At 51.8% G+C, this 21,469-nt stretch overlaps 1 protein-coding gene across 5 annotated transcripts in view; it reads left to right on the top strand.

Moving 5' to 3' along the window:
* LOC100117176 (ecdysone-induced protein 75) overlaps positions 1-21,469 on the top strand; it is a 134,138-nt gene that overhangs the window by 99,686 nt on the left and 12,983 nt on the right. For 3 of the 5 annotated variants that reach the window (XM_031927953.2, XM_031927954.2, XM_031927955.2), the window contains exon 2: positions 18,991-19,079. In XM_031927953.2, the coding sequence (XP_031783813.1) occupies positions 18,991-19,079 (89 nt within the window). The other 2 variants (XM_031927950.2, XM_031927952.2) reach the window with 2 other exon arrangements.

Raw genomic sequence — 21,469 nt, 5'->3', positions numbered from 1 at the left:
AGAGAGAGAGAGAGAGAAAGAGAGGGGAATCCGATAAACACGATGACGAAGCCACTTAGCGCATATTACGTGAGGGGGTCAGCGACTCCCGCGCGTCGCTCGACGTTGCGTTATATGCGTCGCGCTTTAGATATATACATGGATATGTAGCGGTTCCTCCCGCGTCGACGACGTCCAGAAGTTTCCTCTGTGCGTCGTCGACGTTGCTGTTGTTGCTTATCGTGGAGCCGCACGGACATTGACACACTTTTGTACGCTGGGTTTTTTTCCCTCGCGGGTTACGGCCATTGTTGCAAGGCGGGTTGAGTAATTTTTCGGGCGTATAAGCTACTATAATTCGGAATTGAGGTATATAGATCTCGTTTCTCGATGATAAATCGCATCGGTACATACGGTCATTCTTCCAGTCGAGCGACTATAGTGATAAGCGAGCAGCCATAAGTTATCGCGGCAAGTGGCTCGCGCAGCGCTCTAGTTAATCCATTCGCCTCATCTCTATCCATCTCTTTCTCTCGTCACTCACCTGTCGGCGCGCTGCGCTATATCTGCATCTTTTCCGGACGTAGCGGAGCGTGTCCCCAGCGCTGATTGACGTTCGATTTTTTCCTCGCCGCCTATACCGCTCTGATGTCTTGATTCGTATTTTTTTAACTCTCAAAGTTACACACCCCGTATAAATTTCCGTGTATATTATAAAGACGGCAGCTCCAAAAAAGGGCACAGGACTGCTGCAGCCCTCGGTGCATTATCCTCGCGACACAAAGCCGCGATATGCTGCCTCGATAACAGAGAGGAAAAATACAGCGACTATCCCCCCCCTCTCTCTCTCTCTCTCTCTCTCTCTCTCTCTCCTAGAAGACATAGCTGCTCGCCTGAACGACCCTCCCGATTACCAGGATAACGAGCCGGCTCATACACGCCAGCCTTGGGAGTGAGAGAAAGAATAAAGCGCATGGGTCTATGCTCTTCTCTATAAGAAGGCGGAAGAAGCAGCAGCAGAGAGGATAGATAAAGAGAGAGAGAGAGAGAGAGAGAGAGAGAGAGAGAGAGAGAGAGAGAGAAGCTAGGCATTCCGCGAGCGCAATTACCCCGCGACTACCCGGGGGAGGCGCACGCAGTCAGCGAACGGTGAAAAAGGCAGCAGAGAGAGAAAGAGAGAAGCAGCACAGCAGCAGCAGCCGAGCTTATAACCGTTCGGGCTGCATAGCACGTTGTGTGCAGAGAACGCGCGAGCGAGAGAGAGGAGCTAGTGTGGGTTACCTGGTTAGTGACCGGCCAACCGAGTTCACTGGCATCGGTCCTCGAGGTTCGTTCCACCTTGGCTAATCTCGCGCGCTCGCGCGTGCAACTTCTCTCTTCCCCTCTTTTCCTTCCTTTCTTCTCTCTCTCTCGCTCTCCTCCTTCGCGAGTTTGTTGCACTCGTTCCCTAAGGTTGCGCGACGTGGCATGTGCATCGCGGCGAAGACGCGGCTCTCTTCCTTTTGCCCGATACGCTCGTAGGCTGCAGGATTCGTCGATCTCGCGTTGATTCGCTGCTGATATGCCGATGTGGGTCATCGTTACGATCATCATCAGTCATCGGATTTACACCCCGAATAAAAATTGCTACGTACAGCTAGTGTACACAGCGCGCGAGAGGCGCAGCGAAGAAAGTGCTTTCTCCGACTTTTTCCCGCGCGCCTCGCGTGACACTCACCTTCGCGCGCGCACGCGCTGAATCGAGAGTTCCGCGGTAGCTGAAAAATTAACGAGCCGTGCGAGCAACGCGCGTTAAACTCTTATTTTTTTTCCTCTCTCGATTGCTGATTCGATTGTTTGCCAGGAAAATCATCTAATTAGACGCACATCACGCGCGTGCGCTTGTGTATAGAGCTGGTATCTTATCCGGTTTTATGGTCCGCCAATTAATTACACGGCGTATTATATCTCGTCGTTTTGCATAATTAAACGAACGCGTGTTTCGACACCGCGCGCGCGACTCAATCGCAGCGTTATCAGCCGAAAAATCGGCGAACCGATCTTATCTCGCGAGAAACGGGGTCAGGCGTGAAAATCAGAGCCGTTGAACCCGCGTGATTACTCACGGAAGATATACGCGAAATGTGTGACTAAGAGCGTGTGTATTCTGCGCTGCAGTTTGTGCCATATCTAGAGCATCTTCGGCGAATCGCTATACGCACGAACGTGCGCGATGATCGCGACCTGCTCTCTCTCTCTCTCTGCCTCTCCCGGGGTCAGTAACCAGGTGATACATCCGAGTTCGTTCACATCGTCGTGTGTATGCCTTGTTGTTTTCCTGCGAGCGAGTCTCTTCACCTCTACAGGCTGTTTGTTCGCAAAGGAACGTTTTTCGGTAAACATCACGCGAGTATAGCTATAATGGGTGAGAGACAGCGATGCTTGTAAAAGTCAAGTGTGCCAATGACACGTAGCTTTATTATTCACGCAGCGAGCGACTATTACCGTCTAGATATCGCCTCGATAGTTATTATACGAAAGAGATCGTTGCGTCAACGTACAATAATATGCACACGAGAGTTTCGTTACGCGCTCGCTCAACAACAGCTCTTATCGTGTACGAAGCGATTCGCATCAAGCGTGAGCGGAGCCAACTTTTGGCAATGTGGGTCAGAAATATAGTCTCGGGAAGTACGCTGCGACTTTTTTTTCTCTATCTCTCTCTCTCTCTCTCACTCGGGGTTACTACGACGCCGCGCGTGCGTCATGCAGGTGTGACGCGATGAGTTATTGTCGTCGTGCGCTGGGTATTATACAAGAGCCGCCGAATTTTTTCCGAGTGTTGTGGTGCTCGCGTGAACATAGCACGTGGACGTCGACTCGTCGCGCGCCTATGTTGTTCAACAGGCCGTATAATTTCGTATACTATATCTAAGATTGATACGACGTCGGAGATCGTATTGCAACGACACAAGGTACACACATATCGTCGAGTAGCGGAAATCTCGACGAAGGAAAAAGAAGAAGTAACGAATCCAAGGCGAGAAAAGCCACAGTGCGCACGAGTCTAATCGATTAGGGCCATCTCTATCAGACGCTCTTATACAGCCGGTCTTTCATAACGCCGTGAGGCTCATGACAGCAGGGTCGACGTCCGCGACGGCGCAGCGCGCGTTATGTCATTCGTTCCTCGCGCTCTAGGATCTCTATACGCGTGTGCATGTGTGTACAATAGAGCTACGTGCGCGAGCGGGAGAGAAGAGCGTAAAATAACAGTTACAGCCCTTCTGATCGGCTCTCTCGTCTACTACACCGACGCGGAGTCTTGTCGCTGGTATACACGAGGGAAAAAGGGATGTTCCGAGAGTACGTATACTTTACGTGAGCCGTGTAATGATTAGCTCCGCAGTTTGTACAGACGCGCTGGGCTTATACTATCGAGGTTCATTCGGTGTAACGAACTCACGCGCTCCCTATAAATAATATCTCGTTAACAGTCCGCTTCGGTGTGGTAATCATAAAGCTCTTACACTACACCGTCGAGAGCTTTATATATTTTATATAAGCCGTATAAGTCGAGCCGGTGCAGTGCGGAATACATGGATTCATGCCGAGATGGTGTATAAGCTCTCGCGCTATGCATGGGATGTTAATTTCTTTTTTCGTATATTTATATAAACCGAGCGGGAAAGAGATTATATACACGGGCCGGTCGATTAATAATTCATCTAGGTCAGTTTCGCCTTGCAGCGACGCCGCCGATAAAGCCTGCACTCGCGCGCCTCGACAAATTTATACATTCGCGTGTATAAACTTAAAGTTTTGACCCTCTTTATCGCCGGGAGATAAGGATCCTGCGAATTGGCTTATACCGCTACGACGCACGCACACACACACGTATAATGCGTTCTTTCTGTCTCTCCGCGCGGGACCAGTTTGCTGGCATTAAATGCGTATAATTTTCAATATAATTCGAGATCGCGCTTGGTCGATTAAGCTAATCCCCCGCTTGATATTCGCGATTCAATGAAAAAAAATCGCGATGTGTAACAACGCCGGTGCACACGGGGCTTTGCGACGACGCCCATAGGGCGCGGGTGTCGTCGCTCTCGGTGTGTTATACAGTTACTCTTTGGAAAAGCCGCGCGCGAAATGCGTCACCGGCGCTGCAGTAAGAGAGAGAGAGAGAGAGAGAGAGAGAGAGAGAGAGAGAGAGAGAGAGAGAGAGAGAGAAAGATAGAGAGATCTGCGTGCGCGTGCAGTATATACGTATGGGAGCAAGCACCTCGTGGAGTTCAAGATTCCTTCCGAAAGAATTCCGATCGGCGATGAGCAAACGGATTTTCCATCAGAGAGAGAAAGATCGAGATCGGGATCGGCGAGTTTGACGATCGTTAATTGCCGCGCAGAGGTCAGAGAGCGGATCGTTTAGCCCCTTAAGCCTACGAGTATCTGCACATCGCAACTATACGCTTCAAAGCTCTGGAAATACCCTCCAACGAATCGATAACGATCTCGCGATACTGAGGCCGCAGCAACAGGTTGCCAGTAGTATCGGCGCATCTCTAGATAGAACAATGCACCCGCCGCTCGAGTCCATCACCTTGCGCGGGTCATCGGCCGTGGCAGTACTAAGACACTTCTTTCTCCCTCTCTTTCTGCTTTCATTCGCGATGTACTGCAGCAGCAGCGGCGAAAGAGAAGGAGGCACACGAAGGATCAACGAACCCCGCGCTTGCAGCAGGCCGCCGGCTTTGTACGCGCCGTCGCGAAGGGGAATCTCTCTCGCGCGCGACGTGTGTATCGCACAATAAACAGCAATGAAGATTTGGCGAAATTCGAGACGACGCGATATTGCGCTGATACGATGACGATGCCGATGAACCCGGCGATGATGCGTACGTGTGCGCGACTTCGTGATTTTTTTTTATTCTTCGAGCGAGATTATACGATACGTGAGGTGCGAAGTTTTCCCCACTGGAAGCATATCGTAGGCTCGCGAAACCGTAACCAACAGCGCATAAATCGGCCTAACCGTCTTCTTTTGCGTAAACAAAGCACTTTGCGCAGGGTATGTATATAGCTCGTAAAAAAGAAGGAGGCGTAGAAAAATTCGCCGCGGCAAAAAAACTCACATTATTACATGAGAAACGGGCCGTTTCATCTTCGTACATGGTTCTTGCCCCCGAAGAACGATAATCGCCTTGACCGTGAGTGGGCGGAAGGAGACCGGAAACGGCGCATACTTTATACAAAAAATCTTTGCACCTACACTCCGCTACGTCAATTTTTATTCGGACTAATCAGATCTACTCCGCAACAAAGCGCTAATTCCTCCGCATCTCTCTCCCATCATCGCTGTGCAGCGGCGAGAGAGACGACTCTCGAGATCGGAGAGCGCATTCGCCCGGCTCTCGCGAGGAGAGTTCAAGGACTCTCGCTAAAGGGGGACATGATTCTGCTGCAGAGAGCTGCGCGTGCTACAGAAGAGAAGGAGGAGAAGCAGGGAGCCGCAGCAGCAGCACGAGCAGAGTAACGCATAAGGGCGCTCAGGATCGTTATACCTAGGCAGGGCATTGCACCGCCGGGCGACGAGCCCGCTCACTCGCGAGTCTGCAGAATAAGACGCGCGGCTGCAAGGAAGAGAGAGAGAAAGACGGCCGCGTGCAGTGACCCGCCCTACCGTTAGGACGGCCCCGAGTGAGAAGGAGAGAGAGAGAGAGAGAGAGAGAGAGAGAGAGAGAGAACTTCGCTCTTCCCCTTCTTCCTCTTCTTCTGCTTCTTCGCCGCGGCAGAGAACTTCAACACAGTGCAGGCTTCGTGACTTCGCGAAGTCGAAGCGGTTAAGCTTATCTCCTTTGTGTGTCGTCCTGCATGCATGCACTAGCCTCCTTTATGGTCCTTCCTTTTCCGATCGGCGGGTGCACTTGCAGGAGCGACCGCAGCAGCGCCTTTGTCCATGTGCGCTGGCTCTCGTTCTGAAGATTTGCGATTTCGCTTCACCTGTGCTATATACGCTGGGTGTGTGTGTGTGTGTGTGTGTGTGTGTGTGTGTGTTATACAGTAGCGGGAAGTCAACGCCCGAGGAGGCGTTCGCGGGTTCTCACGCTCTGACTTCTTCTGCCTCCTCTTCATGACTCCCGCTGCAGATATTCTTTTAGTTGTATTGCGCGAGTAGAGCGGGTATAGTTGTACACGCATTGGTTAAACGATTGCGGCTCTCTCGTCGGATTTTGCTTTGTTTCAACGCTGACCGAGCTTGTAATTTTATTGTCCCTCCGTATACTCGAGTTACTGGAAACTTTGAAGAGTCCTGGAGTATTTGGGTGAAACGAGATTCAAAATAAACTTATCGGAGTATGCCGATGCAAAACCCATTATATCCCGGAACCCCAGGAATCAGCTCAGCCCGCAGTAAACAGATCCTAAATCCTGTACCACTAGCGGCACTATTTTTACGACTCTCGTGTGCGCGCGCTCGCGAAAAAAGAAATCGAGTGGAGTGTATAACAGTCGAGTGGCTGCGCTACTGCCTATAGTCCGCGCTGAAAATTTACTATAACGGGGCGCCTGGACTTTCCGAGTAACGGAGCGCCCTGACAATTACACCCTCGCTCGCAGGCCTCGTCGTCTGCTCCGCGAGAGATTCGCCTTGAGATAAGCTTCACGCTTGGCTGGATCTCGCGGTATCGTCGACCCGAAATTATACTCGATGTTTATGCAGCTTAGTTTGGTCGCGTAGATTCTCTTCGGACGCCTTAGCTCTCGTGGATTTATAGATAAGAGATTGTGTGCGGAAGATATCGATCTTATTTATCCGCCAATTAAATCTGCGACTTTTGCATGATGCGAGCGCTGGACGGATGAACCCCCGCAGCAAAATGCAGGAAAAAAGCAAGGACGTGCACACGCGTCCCTGTATACCTATAGGATAATCCAATTAAGGCTAGCGAGCGGGGCCCTATAAACACGTAATCGAAATTCATTGTTGGGCACTAGGTCATGCTCTCCCGCCCGATTTCCGGCCTGCCTGCGAGAGATTCAAGAGGCAGGTATGCGCGTACCCTCTGTGACGGGTACGCTACGCTCCCTTTCTCTCTCTCGACCGCTGCAGTAATCGGATAAGCCGGCCTGTGGGGGCGGAGACTGACCGCCTGCGCAGCGCTGACTCGGATAGGTAGGGATTTTCGGAGATTTTCGCAGTTCGCTCGGAAATACACGCTTTATATGTGCCTCTTCTCTATACCGATTGCTCGAGTACACGTATAAAGGTATACGCGCACTGTGTTTGTGTATATGGGTGACGGCCGAAATTCCGGAGCGAAAGGGGGCCGGAGAAAGAGGAGCAGTAGTGCGAGCCAGAGTTCGCCGGAGAAGCGGGGGATTTACGATAGGTGATGGTCCACCCGAGCCTCTCGGGCGTTATAAATTCACTAGCGTCACGATTGTCTTGAAAATCTCTTTATTAAGGCCTGTTATCCTCCTAGTTTCGGGATCCGAATCACCACTCTCTTTCTCTCTCTCTCTCTCTCTCTCTCTCTCTCTCTCTCTCTCTCTCTCTAGTACACTAAATAACGGATGAGTCACTCCTGGGTTTTCTTGATGTCTCGAGACCCAGTTAGAGCGTTTTGACGGGTGCAGCGGAAAATCGCCGTTTATACAGCCCTCTTCCATTAAATGTTCTCCAAAACGAATTAAAATAAACGATGCTCGGGAAAAACAATCACCCGCAACCACGCCTATATCTACCGCCACGTCATCCCCGGCGTAGGTGCGCATCCATAGTAGTCCGCCGGACGATTACCGATGCGACGCAAACCGGATCGCCGGGAGGATTTTTTTTTCTTTTTACCTTTCGTCATTCTAATGCAGGCGCGCGAGCGTCGCTGGAATAACAACGAGGAGCTACAGCCCGCAGAGTTTATATTATATAGTATACAATATCGTCAGCGACGAGCTTTATATACAAAGCGTTTTGTAATTCCCTCGAGTTTATTAATCGTGCAGCGTAAAAATCCAGCCGTAACGGTCCGTGCTTGAAAGCTACGCGCGCCGGCGCTTTTCCATCCGTAAAGACACGTGTAGATGCGTAGCTATAGAAGAGAAGCTCGCGCGCGACTAGAAAAGCTACCTCTCCCTATCCGACGGCGAGATAGGGTCAGTGACCGCGAGCGTGCATGTGCAGAGAGAGGGAGCTCGCGTGAGCTCTCTCTCGACGACAGCGCGATGCACTTGTAGCTGCACTCCCACGTCGAGCTATGCGCGGTCCCGTAACATTCGCGGAAGCGCCTCTCTCTCGTCTTCTAGTTCTTTCTCTCTCGCTCTCGCTCTGCGCACACAAACACGCGCGCGAGAGGGCAGAGATTGGTCGGCAAATTGATTTCGCTTGTACGCTCGGGCGCGCGACTCTCCTCTTACAAATTGATCGCGATCCGCGGGCTTTTTGCGCCGCTTCGATTGAGCTGTCACGATCTTGTTTCTCTCTCTCTCTCTCTCTCTCTCTCTCTCTCTCTCTCTCTCTCTCTCTCTCTCTCTCTCCCGTATGCAGCGCCGCAGTGCACATCACCAGCGTTCTCTTTGCCGCTTTAAATTGCGTGTGTACACGTTACGCATACTCCGGATAATCCCCGAGATTTATTGGGTTAATCCCGTCGCTTCGAGGAAAGCTTATTAAGCGGAAAAAGTCAAGTTTGTTTTCCGCTTCAGCTGGCGAAAAGTCAGCTGCATGCCCACTCGAAGGAGATTAGAGCTGTCACATCGGTGGCCACAAGTCCGAAAATGAAGGATGATCTCTCCGGGTGAAGAGAGGCACAGTTGCCTCGGAGAGAAAGGATTTCCCTGCGGGGTAAAGGGTTAAGGGGCCTCTCTCTCTCTCTCTCTCTCTCTCTCTCGGCGCATAATTGCCGGACAATGACGGCGTCGTTACGTTGCGGCGCGCCGCCAGTCTTTTCATTCATACTCTCCGGGGCGTGGTTCTTTAGCGCGCTCAAGAGAGCAGAAGCGAGAGAGAGAGAGAGAGAGAGAGAGAGAGAGAGAGAGAGAGAGAGAGAGAGAGCGACTGCGAAACCAGGAAAGGGTTGTAAGCTCCTACCGTAAATTAGGCCCCGGGAATTTCACGCTTTCCGCGTCGCTCCTTCTCCTGCTGTACGACTGAATCATTGTTTTTCGCAGAGGCTGTAAACTGCGGTTCCCCGGAATAACGACGGATTGATCGAGAGAACCCGGGGGGTGATTTCTCTCCCTCTGTGTATTATAGCCGGGCAATATGCAGGCACGAAAGGGTTTCGGAGGCGAACGCTGAACCGGGACGACAATCGTCCAGGGATTAGCATCGCGGTTCGCATTCTCCGGGATAGCGTTTTTAAAAGACGAAATTGAGAGAGGAAGGCAGACAATTTGTCCGCCGCCTCGGCTAATCCGTCGGATTGAAGAGACAGCGCGCGGCTAATTTTCGAAAATATGGAAGCAACAAAACCGCACGCATAGAGAGTCCGTCACTCGAGCTTATAGCCTCCGTGACTTTTGACTCGGTCTCTCTCGTTTGTTTTGGATTATCCCTTCCGAGTAGGCAAGAGCCGGCAGTGCAGCGAGCCCAAATATAATCTCTCCGTACACCGACAAACAAGAGCTGCGGTAATGGCATTACGGCCATATTTCAAGCAGGTACCTACCTAATTACCCTGCGCGCCGCCGCGAGAAAAATGATGAACAACACACCCATACGCCGCACTCCCGCCGAGTCGGTGCAGAGAGTTTAGTCATGTATCCGTGATATATTAAGCGCTGCTCGGAATTAGAAAGTTTATCCCTCGTTCCCCGGTACGATACACTCCCGCCTCTCCCGAGATCGCGTCGTATTTTAAATTATCGAAACGCGACCTCAACGGCTAAGGGCGAGGGGAGAGCGCACAAAGAGCGGGCGGGGGGAGAAAAAAGCGGGTGACCGTGGCCACGGCGGAGACCTGCCCGAGAAATGAGAAGAAAAAAGAAGCGTCGCGGAGAAGAAGAGGAAGAGAAGAAGAAGAAGAAGAAGAAAAAGCTCTCGAGGCCGAAACGAGAGGAAACGAGAGGACTCTCGTACATCGGCAAAGTGGCAATGCGGAGCAGGGCATCTCGGGGCCGCGGCTAGTGGAGCACACGCACACACACGCGCGTTCTGCACTTTTGCTTCGGGAGGCTCGTTAATTTTCAACTCGAATCAAATCCGGCGCGTCGAGGGGAAAAATTTCTCCGTTCCTTCTTTTATATCATCACCTTGATACACTGTACACACTCCTTTCACCGCGCGAGCGCGATATAATCTCCGGCGGAAAAGAGGAAAACACTTGCGTTGCAGGGCAAAAGTCGCCTTAATTGGCCGTTTGTTTCGATGTAATTCTTCGTTTTTGCTCCGCGCGACGACCTCTGCCTGCGGTAAAAGTGTATTTCGTTCGCTCGCTTTGTTCGCGCAACACAGAGGCGAGAGCGAATTCCGAACTCGCTTCGAAAATCGCATCAACCGACTGCTCTTCTCGTCTAATAAAAGCGTCGTCGAGGGAACGAGCCGACGACCTCTGCGAGAGTAAAAAGAGAAGAGGTGCAGCGACCTCGTTGCCGAGGCGGTGTAGAATCGCGCTCATTACGCTCCTCTACTCGTACCAGTGTATTAGAGGCGCCAAGGAAAGAAATTACTTTTTCCATTTTTCTTATTCGCCGTGGGCAACGCACGCGATGTGCCGTATAGCGGTGCGAACGATCTATTGAGGATGTGACAGGAAGGAGACGGGCGTCGCGGAAAATCGTCCATCCTGAAAGCACCAAGGCAGACCTGTTGTCCGATTTCTTTATATGCTCGCGTCCGTAAGTTATGCGATGTAATCTCCCATCTCTCCAATATAAAAAAAAGGAGAAGCCGGATCTGTGTCAACGAGTATTCTCTCTGCGAGGTAGCCTGGTGGATTCTAGATCCTGCTAACGAGGCCGAAAACGACCCACTGAACGAAATCGAGAACGCTTTCTTCGAGCCGCGAGTGCGTTTAATTATAACGAATAATCGATCGGCTAATGAGGATGTAAATCGGTGTTAAAAAATCCGAAGCCTCATAGAAGGGGAGAAAAACAGCATCATAACCCCCCCGGAGCGGAAACAAAGCAGCGATTGTTTGCTCATAGTGCTACCGTTCTCCTCCTCCTCCTCCTCTCGCGAGTCCTTGGCACTGAGCGACCGGTCGGCGACCCGACGAGTTTCTCTCGCGCGCAGGGCTACGCGACGAAGGACATCGGAGCTCGAGCTCCGCGAGGGCAATACCGATCTCTCTCTCTCTCCCTCTCTCTCTCTCCCTCTCTTTCTCTCTCTCTCTCTCTCTCCTCTACTCCATCCACCCATCTATCTATCCAGCTCTTCCTCTATATATAAACCGATCATTAAAAAGCCTATACGCTTCGATTTCGCGGCTCGTTACCGGCTGCACAATGCACTTCCGTAGCGCGCAGGGACTCTCTAGCTATGGGCATAACGGTTAGCGCGGCGCGTCACGCACATACTCTCCTCTCTGCGCTTGTGATGTCACTGAACCTGCTGCGCGCTGCACTTTTGTATAAGTAGCATGTGTGCAGCGCCTACGAGTATACGTGAGTGTGTGTGGGTAATATGGTTATGTGCCAGGACACGCGTCGGGCCGTCGCGAAACCGTTTGCGCGCAGTGTATTATAGAGTCGTGGGCTCTCGTTCGTTCTATCCTACTTGTCTTTTTTCGGCGTCGTCGTCGTCGAGGTTCGATGACTCTCGGGTATAGCGCGATTTCATTGAGGAAAATTTTTTCGGGGGCGTCGCGCGCCGGAATTTTTCTGCTCGCCTTGCTGGAATATGACGAGAGAGTTCAAGGCTGTATCGGCGAGGGCTTTGATTCCCAAGTTTTCTGCGCAGTTCGCGAGCGAGCGACTTAATTCTTGTTTTTCTCCTCGCGAGCTTAGGAATGCATCTTATACAGATGGATGAGTAAGCGGAAAGGGGAATGTTGTCGGTTCGTTTTTTTTTTCTGCTTCCTCTTTCTCAAGTCTGTTTTGGATTTTCGATGAGCTAGGCGTTAGAGGAAACGACATCCGATTTTCTTCGACGCTTATATACTGTATCGAGTTTCCATACAGTCGAAAGTTCAAGAGCGTTGAAGTTCGTCCTCCTCGAGTTCATCGACGGGTGAGAGTAAAATTTCTAAGCCATCGAGCTCGTAATATAGCAGGAGTCGACAGAACCCGATCCACCGGCGACGATCGTCCTCGAATAATTACGATACATGAAATTCAATCGCTGCGCTGTACAGAACACCTCTCTCCCTCTTTTCCATTGTAATGCAAGCACGCTTACAAAGCCGAAGAAACGAAAAAAAGCGTACAACAAAACACTCGTATATACCTTTTCCTCTCGGCGGCGGAATTAAAATATTCGTCATGATGTCAGCTGCACACGTGTGTAGCGGAGGCTACGTACACGTCAGCCGGTCATTGACATAAAGCCGCTAATCGACGCGGCCTCTATGAAAATAAGTCAGATTATTTGTCGACCTTCGATCGACCGAGTTGAGCCTCGCGCGCTAATGGCTTTTTAAAAACTAGATAGAAGACCTGTGGCTTCCTATACGTATCGGCCTGCAAGCGCGATTAGATTAATTTTCGGACGCGACAGAAATTTTCCTTCCACGCTCTATTAATTGGTGATCCAATTCTGAGGTCGTCGTCGCGATAACCAATTTTTCTATAATAATAACGCTAAGCGCATCTGCACGGGTTCGTTCACCGCGTACGAGTTGCAGTTGCACTGGCAGCTGTGGGAGTGCATATGGGGATACGACGCGTATGAGTGACGTCACCTTTATTATACACCACGCGCATACACACACGCGTGACTAATCGAGGTCGTGGACCTTCCGGATGCTCCCAGGAAGTTCGTGTAGCTCGTTTGGCATTCGCGAGGGAAAAAAATGGAAGCGCGTGTGACTTAATGTATAATACACTTGTAGAATCGGAATTCGGTGAAGCCGTGAGAGATGAGAGAGCGATAAACTTGTTCTCGTCTCCTGAATCATCCGTAATTTCATTATTTACACATCAGCGTCCAATAACTCGCGGCTATTCGCGTCTCGTGTGTAAATCGAATTTCACACACACACACGAGTAGACTCGCCTCGTAAATATACACACACGACTCCCTCCAAAAACTAGATCACGCGCACCGAATTACAAAACGACCTGCGAGCGCGGAAGTGTATATTTATTCGGTCCCGCGCTCGCGCAAGGTAAAGACGCGCTCGTTGACAATGAGACGCCACGTGCGGCCTCCCGTTTCTTTTTCTCGAACACGACGAAAAAAAGACACGCGCGTGTGTGTGCGCGCGAAGACACACGTCGATATTATAGCGATGAAGATCTCTCTCGCTTCCGCGCGACGACGACGACTCGCTTTTGTGCGAGAGAGGCTCAAGGACTTTCGGGCTTTCGAAATACGTGAACACGCTCACGCTCGCTTAATCGGCGATTAGATAAGAGATAGATCGAGCGCGGCGCGGGTTTTTGACTTTTTTCTGACTTTGAAAGTTTCTTCTTTTTTTACTTCTTCGTTCGAGCGGGAGGCGCTCGTAAATATTCATTTCTGCCGGCTAATAATAGCCGGACTGTACGTAATATCGGCTTGCATGTTTTATCGCCCCTTGGTTCTGTTATGTAAGAATTATTGATGGAACTGTTCTATGTATAAACTTACGCTCTATAGAAAAATCAAGTTCTGCAGCGTGTTTTATTATACCCCGACAACGAGAGCCGGCGAAGTCAAAGTCACAGAACATACCGATCCGCCGCCACGCTCTATGCAACGGTCCTACTCGTCCTCGAGAGCAAGAGAGAAAAAAGGGAGAGCCGTCTATAAAAATCGACTAAAGCAGTAATTCACGCGCATTGTGGAGAGCCGCCCTCGAGAATAAAAACAGACCGGACACGCGCGCGCGCGCCTATGCGCTCGCTTGCGAGGGTTGCAATTTTTCTTGCGTCTCTTTCGAAAAATTGCCCGAACCCTCATAAAAATTCGCAGGTCCCTCGCACGCGCCCGTTTGCTTGCAAACGACATTATTACGCGCCAAAGTCCGGAGGACAGTGTGCCAAGGCACGAGACTCATCTATTAGGAGAGCGAGGAGACGCGCGCAAAGCAAGACTAGGCTCTCTCTCTCTCTCTCCCTCTCTCTCTCTCTCTCTCGTTAACGGGCCGCTCCGAGGTCCCGTGTCGTAAAATCATGAAAATGAATTATTGCGTCGATAATAAGGGTAACGCAAGCGAGCAACACAGCCAAGGCCCCCACCTTGTCGCGCACGCGCCCGCCCGCTCCTCCGACGCGCAGGGAAAGTCCCTCTCCGCTGCACGCGAACGGACTTTATGCGTTTATTATGGGAGCGCGGTAATAAACGCGCGCGCTCTTTGGCCCATTGAGAAAAAAGTGCCTGCAATATCAGACGGGCCCACCGCTCGTATACGGCGGTATAGCGCCCAGTGGTGGGGGAAAAGATGCTCCTCGGTCTGCGGACGAATTGCCGTGAAGGGTGAGAGGACGAGAGCGGGTTAGGATTTTCGGGCCCTTTTACCCCCCCCCCTCTCTCTCCGCGGCGTTATTATTATTGTAGCTCTCGATATTTCCGGCTACCTAGCTGCGCGGTTCGGTCCGCTTATATATTGTTATTGCCGGCCGACGCGGCTTTTTCCCGAAAATATCGGGTTCCCTGGCGGCGGCGGGCCTCGAGGCTTCGTGTTTATAAATGTGTATTTTCCTAGGGGGCCGTTTTACACGCTTTTATAGGGTTAAAAAGGGTCAGTCGGTCGTCCCACGCTCTGTCTCTCGAGAGGGAGAAAAAAAGGGGTCTCGACTAAGCTTTTATTGCGAATATAACGGAGAGAGGAGCTGAGCGCGCGCGGGGAAAGGGCTTTCCTTCGGATGTGCGTGCCGATACCGCAGCGATCCTATTTTTCCTTTATTGCTGGTATATTCCGTTGCCGCTTCTTTATTGTGTCCCGCAGACCTCGGATTGTCCTCTCGGTTGTCTCTCGCCCCCTATTTTCTCGAGTTTCCGAGGAATTGGATTATACTTTCGTACCTCGGGCTGTTATCCTTGAGGATCGAAGATCGATTGATTCGTTTCATTCAGTTTCGGAAATAATTATAATTTTATAGCCGCGATAAATTTCTGCCAAATTCGTCATTTCAACGTTACCCGTACATCAAACGTTCTCATATCCGGCTGATTTGCATAACTCTTCAAAATCAAACGTCATCGGACATAAAAAAGCGAACGTCCTTCTCCAAAACATCGTGACTTCATACATCCCGCCGCAAAAATCATTCCCACAACGTCGAAAAAAAGAGCCTTCCTACACGGCGTGAAAAAAGGAAGAGGTTCGATGTCCTTTGAAACTTTGCTCTAAGGCCGATCGATTATTCTTCATCTTTTCTCACACGAGGCGCGACGAGTCTAGCCTAGACAAAATTCCTATACCGCGCGGCTCTTCTCGGGGGCGAAACGAGGCATCAGAAGGACGTCTGCAGCGAGGAGAGAAAAAATCGGACTCGATATAACACACACACACACACAGTGTCCTGCGCGCCGCGTCGTCCTTCGGACTCTTTCGCGCGGTTCAGCGTCCAAATTCAAGGACTCGGGGGTAGGAAACGACGACGACGAGGACTACTCTCGCTGTAGAGGCTCTGCTCCTTTAAAAAAGGCGCTTCCTGTATTATAATTGAGTCCATAACGCGTGCGCGCATTTACGGACCCCTTTTATGAAACTCGCGCCGCGTGTCGTTGAACGTGCAAAAGGACATCGGCCGAGGACGAGCGCAAAAATTATCGTCTGGTCACTTGATCGATTCCCAGATATACTCACTCGTATTCCGCCTTTCGATTTTGCGCCTCGAGGTGTGAGAAATTTATTTCACAAATTACACCGAGTTGTTTTCAGAATGTTAGAAGAAAAAAAAATAATTAACGCAAGCGATTACGCAGCGCGACCATGAATATAATCGAAGAAAAAAATGAAAGACCAAGTGCAGGCAAAGTGAAAGAGGGAAAAAGTCTGGAAAAAAAGCAAATTCTCTCCAAGTAAAGAGAGCGTGCGGGCAGGTGCGTTACCCACACATACAGCTCTTATAACGCGCGCCCTTCGACGTTTCGCCTCCGTTTTTTGCCGCGGCTTCGTCCTCCCGCAGCACTGCACAGTCCCCACCTTCCCCGAGAGCTGCGCGAGAGCACGATGAACTCGCGAGGTTCGTCGAACTCGCGCCCGCTGACTATCCTCCGCGATGACGCTGAATTCGCGCGTTTCCCCGTCGACGCGCTCCGCTTTCTTCTTCGTTCGCATTTTCCTGCCGCCGCTGCCGCCGCTGCTCTTTTTTAGCTAATACACACAACGCGCGGGACTCCTTTCTCCGATGACTGCAGCGAGCCGTGGGTGGGACGCTATACGATCCACGTCGCTGCAGTTGAGTGAAAGGAGCGGAAGATGCGCGCGCTCGATCGATTGCGAGCGCGCCTCGAGAAAGTGATATCGGATCGATGAAAAATTCATCGTGTCGCCGCGCGGCGCGAAATTCACGCGCGCGCGAGCGAGCGATGTGTATAATACGAAGGAAAGAGAGTGCGAGCTCCGAAAGAGAAAGAGAAAGCAAAAGAGCCAAAACGTAAACAATATCGCTCCCCCTCGCTCGCTCCGGCTCTCTCACACACACACACACATGCGCTGAAGAAGGAGAGCGCGCGTATAGAGAAGAGGAGCAAAAAATGCATCGGGAATCCAAGAATCCCGAAGAGGAAAAGAGAAGAAGAACACCTCGGAGAGCTCGGTCGGAGATAAAAAAAAGATCAGCCTCGCCGGAGTGAGAGAGAAAATAAAGATAACGAGCGACGCACGCACACAGGCGCGACGAAAAAAGCCAGAGCGTGTATATTATACACACGCGCGCGCACGCACGAGAGCACAGGCAGCGAGGAAAGAACGCGGCTCACGCACACAGGAACGAACGAGCCGAGGTTGGCTCGCGCGTCGACTCGCTCTCTGAGCAGCAGCAGCAGCAGCAGCAGCGCATGGCCTTGGCCGCCGCTGCGGGGTAATTCAGTCAAGGTTTCGGCCGATGAACTTCCTCGGCTGCGACGACGACGTTAGAGGAAGGAGCGAGAGAGTCGGCGGAGAGGGGGCCGCCGCGCCGCTCCACAGCCAATCGCCGTGTGCCGAGCGGCTCGGCGATTGGCTGCCGCCGTGTGCCTCGGAATCGGCATTGTGGAGCCGCCGCCGCCGCCGCCGCCGCTTGTCAGTGACCTCCAGCATTGAAAATGCGATGAACTCTGTCGCCCTCTCTCTCTCTCTCCCTCGTACGCCCCTAACCTTCCCTCTCTGTCTCTCACTCTCTCTCTCTCTCTCTCTCTCTCTCTCTCTCTCGCTCGGCTCGGTCTGTCATTCCGAGCTGCGGCTCTGCGTGTGTACAGTGGGTAGCCAGGGCGTAGACACTACACACGGCAGAGAGAGAGAGAGTGAGAGAGAGAGACTAAAACTCACAGAGCGCTGCTCTTTCCCCACTCCGCTCTCCCCGCGCGCGCTCGAGAGAGAGAGAGAGAGAGAGAGAGAGAGAGAACGCCGGAGCACTACACGAGGGAGACTAAGGGCTGCAGTGGCGAGCAAGCGAGCGCCAGGTGAGCAGCAGCACAGACAGACTCTGTCAGAGCTTAGCGAGCCTCCCTCGAGCGCAGACTCACTTTCACTCTCCGCCCGGCGCGAGAGAAAGACAGAGAGAGAGAGAGAGAGACAGAGAGACACGGTGCACCGAGTACGTTTTATATATCAACGCGCGTCGGCCACCCTGCTCACTCACTACGCGATCGTCCTTCGTCCAGGAAGGACCGTGCCTCGTATACAGTGTGCGCAGTCTTCCTTCGCGACAGTGCTTTTTTTCGCGAGTAGTGCTTCACAGTGCCTCTTATTCGGATTTTTCGAAAACATTGTGCGACAACTCATACTTGCAGCGAAATATCGACGATATACACAAGTGGACAAATGTCAGGGTCAAGCTACGACTGCAGCAGTGTCAGTGTTGTTGTGTGACAGGTGTGCACGCGATTTCGGAGTCGATCGAATCGCGCCTCTTCGTCCCTCGAGATATGATGATCCTGTCGCCCGACAGCAGTATGCAGCACTGCCTGCAGGCCCAGCCGGCTTCGGCTCTGGCCCAGCCGCATTCGCCCGTCATGTCCTCGACGGCAGCGCCGCAGTCCAGGCCCTCGTCCGTCGGGCCCTTCACTCCCAGGCCCATGTACTGTCACTATCAGACCAACAGCAGCCCGACGGTCAGTCCAACCGGTTCGCCGCCGATCTCCACGACGATGCCCACCATGGACTCGACCGTCTCCTCCGCCAGGCCCGAGCCTGAGCTCAACATAGGTATGAGAGGATTCTTTCCGTACGAGAGGAAGTCGACTATGCTATTCGCGTAGGAGAGATTCTTTTATAGAGATCGACTTGGCAAAAGAATTCTACATATGGGCTGCTTCGAAACGGTCCTTATCGTACCGGGCCGATAAGCCGAGAGAAGGAAAAGCCCCCATAGGAAAAGAATCGCGCGCGCGGATGAAAGTCGAGATATCGCGGTTATCTCTCGCGAGTATAGGCACAACGCGAGCCGGCGAGTGAAAGCAGAAAGTTGTAACACGGCGCGATGCTGTAACTCTCTCGCAGCGGCGGCGAGCGCGCGGAGAAAGTGTTCTTCTTTCTCTCCCTCTATCTCTCGCGCGCCACGTGGGAACGGCGCAAGCGCGCATACGTTCTCCCCATATCTGTCTATACGTGCGTGCGCTGTTTGTTTTGATTTTTTTCTGCTCCGCTATATACAAGCTTATAAATACGATCAAGAAAAATAGGGATATCGAGAGACGCGCGTTGCGTCGAACCCCGATGATTATTATCGATTTTTTTCGTCGATCGTCCAATGGAACAGACTAATGGGATTCGTTCCTCTTCTTTTTTCTTCCAGAATTCGACGGGACCACAGTTCTCTGCCGCGTCTGCGGCGACAAGGCCTCAGGTTTCCACTACGGCGTTCATTCCTGCGAAGGATGCAAGGTAAGCACACGTTCACGCCTGTGTTATACATATAGTGGCGCGAAATCCTCTCTCGGCTGGTTTCGTCGCTCGAAATCGAATTCCTCGATGAGTCAAAAAAAAGAAGACGTAGAATCAAAACTGCGCCGCAGCTGAACAAAGACACTCGCGATGCTCGCGAATATACACACGGACGGAAAATACAATATCTGCTGACGATATTCGCCGAGAGAGGCTTTTGACGCGTGGGGGGAGACCAGTGCCCGTGGAAGGCCAGGAAGTGAATGGAAACTCGAGCGCGAGTATGTATATGTGTGCATGTGTGCGAGCGAGAGTATCTTGGCGCGTGTCTCTATACTGTACAGTATATTCGCGAGTTGAAGGCCGGCTGTCGCGAAGAAGCTATCGACCGCGACTACGGAAACCGAGGAGGGAGTCAAGGCCCTCTTCTCGTCGTCGTTAAATTTAAACTCTTCGCGAGCGCGCCTTCTCTCTCTCTCCCTCTCAAGGATTGTATTATATACACACACTCGCTCTTCGAGCTTCGAGATCCGGATACGAGGGCTCCGAAGGACTCTCGCTTTTAGACCGCGAGGCTTTTCCGACAATCGCTCCACCTACGAAAAACCACACAAAGACGGCGAAGCCGCGATCTTCTGGTCCATCGCACACCGAAAAAGAAACGGAGAAGGAGATCCGGACGCTCGAATTACCAGGAAACGTGCGGTCTCTACGCTGTGTCCGAGATGGTCAGGAAAAAAAATTAATAATCCGCGTGGATACGTTTTTTATACACTATACGCGCGGTAAAAAGAGATGTAGAGCGGAGTTGAATGGGCGGAGGAAAATATGTGGCGAATTTTCTTAATGGGCCGCTTCCGTGTATAGAAGGGAGCGCGCCACAGGTAGACGGATGCCAAAGTCTCTCGGCCGTTTTTCCGGGACAGCTGCTCTCTCGGGAAACTCTCGTATTTTTTTCTCTCGCGGCCAAAGTTATTTTTAAAGAAGAATATTCAAAAGCGGCCGACGCGAAAACCTCCGTCGCATTGTCTCTCGCGGGGTTCGTTGCCCTAGGGTACACAAAAATCTCTATTCCCCCGCGAAAACGCTCTCACCGTTCGACAGAAGTGCATATTACTTTCTCCGCTCGGCGCGCTCGCGAACATAATCAAGTCGAAAGTAACTCTCCCAGCAACGCGCAGCTCTCGTTCCCATCGATTAATCGGAGCAATAAACGCAGCGGTTTTTCCTGAAAATTTAGAGCTCCGTAACGGCCCGATAAAGATAGAAAAAAAAACCAAACTCCACCTCCGACCTCGAAACGCTCGACCAAATTTATATAATCGCTTCCTGCCCAGAACAATTCGTGCGTCCCATTACGTAAAAAAAGAGAAGGAACGAGCGAGCGCGCTCCGAAAAATTTCTATTTCAAACGTGTATACACAGTGTATACGTATGTATATAAAGAGCGTGTATATCGGCAACGAAAGCAGCAGTAGACGCTCACGCACACCGAGAAAGACAGAGAGGAGGGGGGGGGGGGGGGCTCGCCGAAGGCCGCGGCTCGAGCCGAGTCAACGTCCTCGGCTAGCTCCGTCTCTGTCGTCTCGCGGCCCTGGCCAGCATAGTAGTAGAGCCGAGTGGGAGGGGGCAGAGATAGCGTCGCGAAAGTCGCGTTTATACGAAAGAGAGAAGTGGGGAGAAGAGCCCGCGCGCGTGTGTTAGACGAGAGAGCTCTTTCCCCTACCACGATGCGCGAGCGGCAGTTGGGCGAGGACCTCGAGAGAGTGCGCCAGGTGCTTGTGCGCCCGAGAGACGACAGATCGGCAGATCTGCTCCGAACGTCGGAGCGAGAGCATCGCTGATTGATGAGATGAAGCTTTTTTCTCCCTTTTTATCCGTTCTTTGGGGGTTTTTCTTTTGACATTGTCTCGCGAGCGGTCGGGATGAGTTACGCGCATTTGCTTTCACGGAGCTTGGAACGATTATAAAGACTTTCATTCCGAGGTACTTTCATTGACGCGGCGGCGAGTTCGTTGACCCCGACGTATACGCGACTGCACTCTCGGTTCGCTATAAAGTTAAATCGTAATGTGACATTCGGGGAAGTATAACCGAAAAGAGAAACCGCAGCTCTCCCTCTCGCGATCACAGGCCCAGCCCATAGAGAACAACCCGCTGCGTGGCTGGCTGGACAAAGGAATCCGCCCGCAACAGGTTCGCCGCGCGGCGCACCGAGAGATGATGTCCCGTAGCCGCAGGTATACACGCAGAGAGAAGACAATGCACGAGAAAGTGCGCATCGGGGGGTGGTTGTCTCCGAGTCGGAACTTTCTTCTGCGCTTAACTTCGTTGTTGTCGCTACGTCCGTTGGAATAAAACCGCGCTTGAGTAATTCCGTCAATTAGCCT

The sequence above is a fragment of the Nasonia vitripennis genome, chromosome 3 (assembly GCF_009193385.2).
Source record: "Nasonia vitripennis strain AsymCx chromosome 3, Nvit_psr_1.1, whole genome shotgun sequence".
Lineage (NCBI taxonomy): Eukaryota > Metazoa > Arthropoda > Insecta > Hymenoptera > Pteromalidae > Nasonia > Nasonia vitripennis.
The sequence above is the reverse complement of the archived record's forward strand: the minus strand, read 5'-3'. Positions and strand labels throughout refer to the sequence as shown.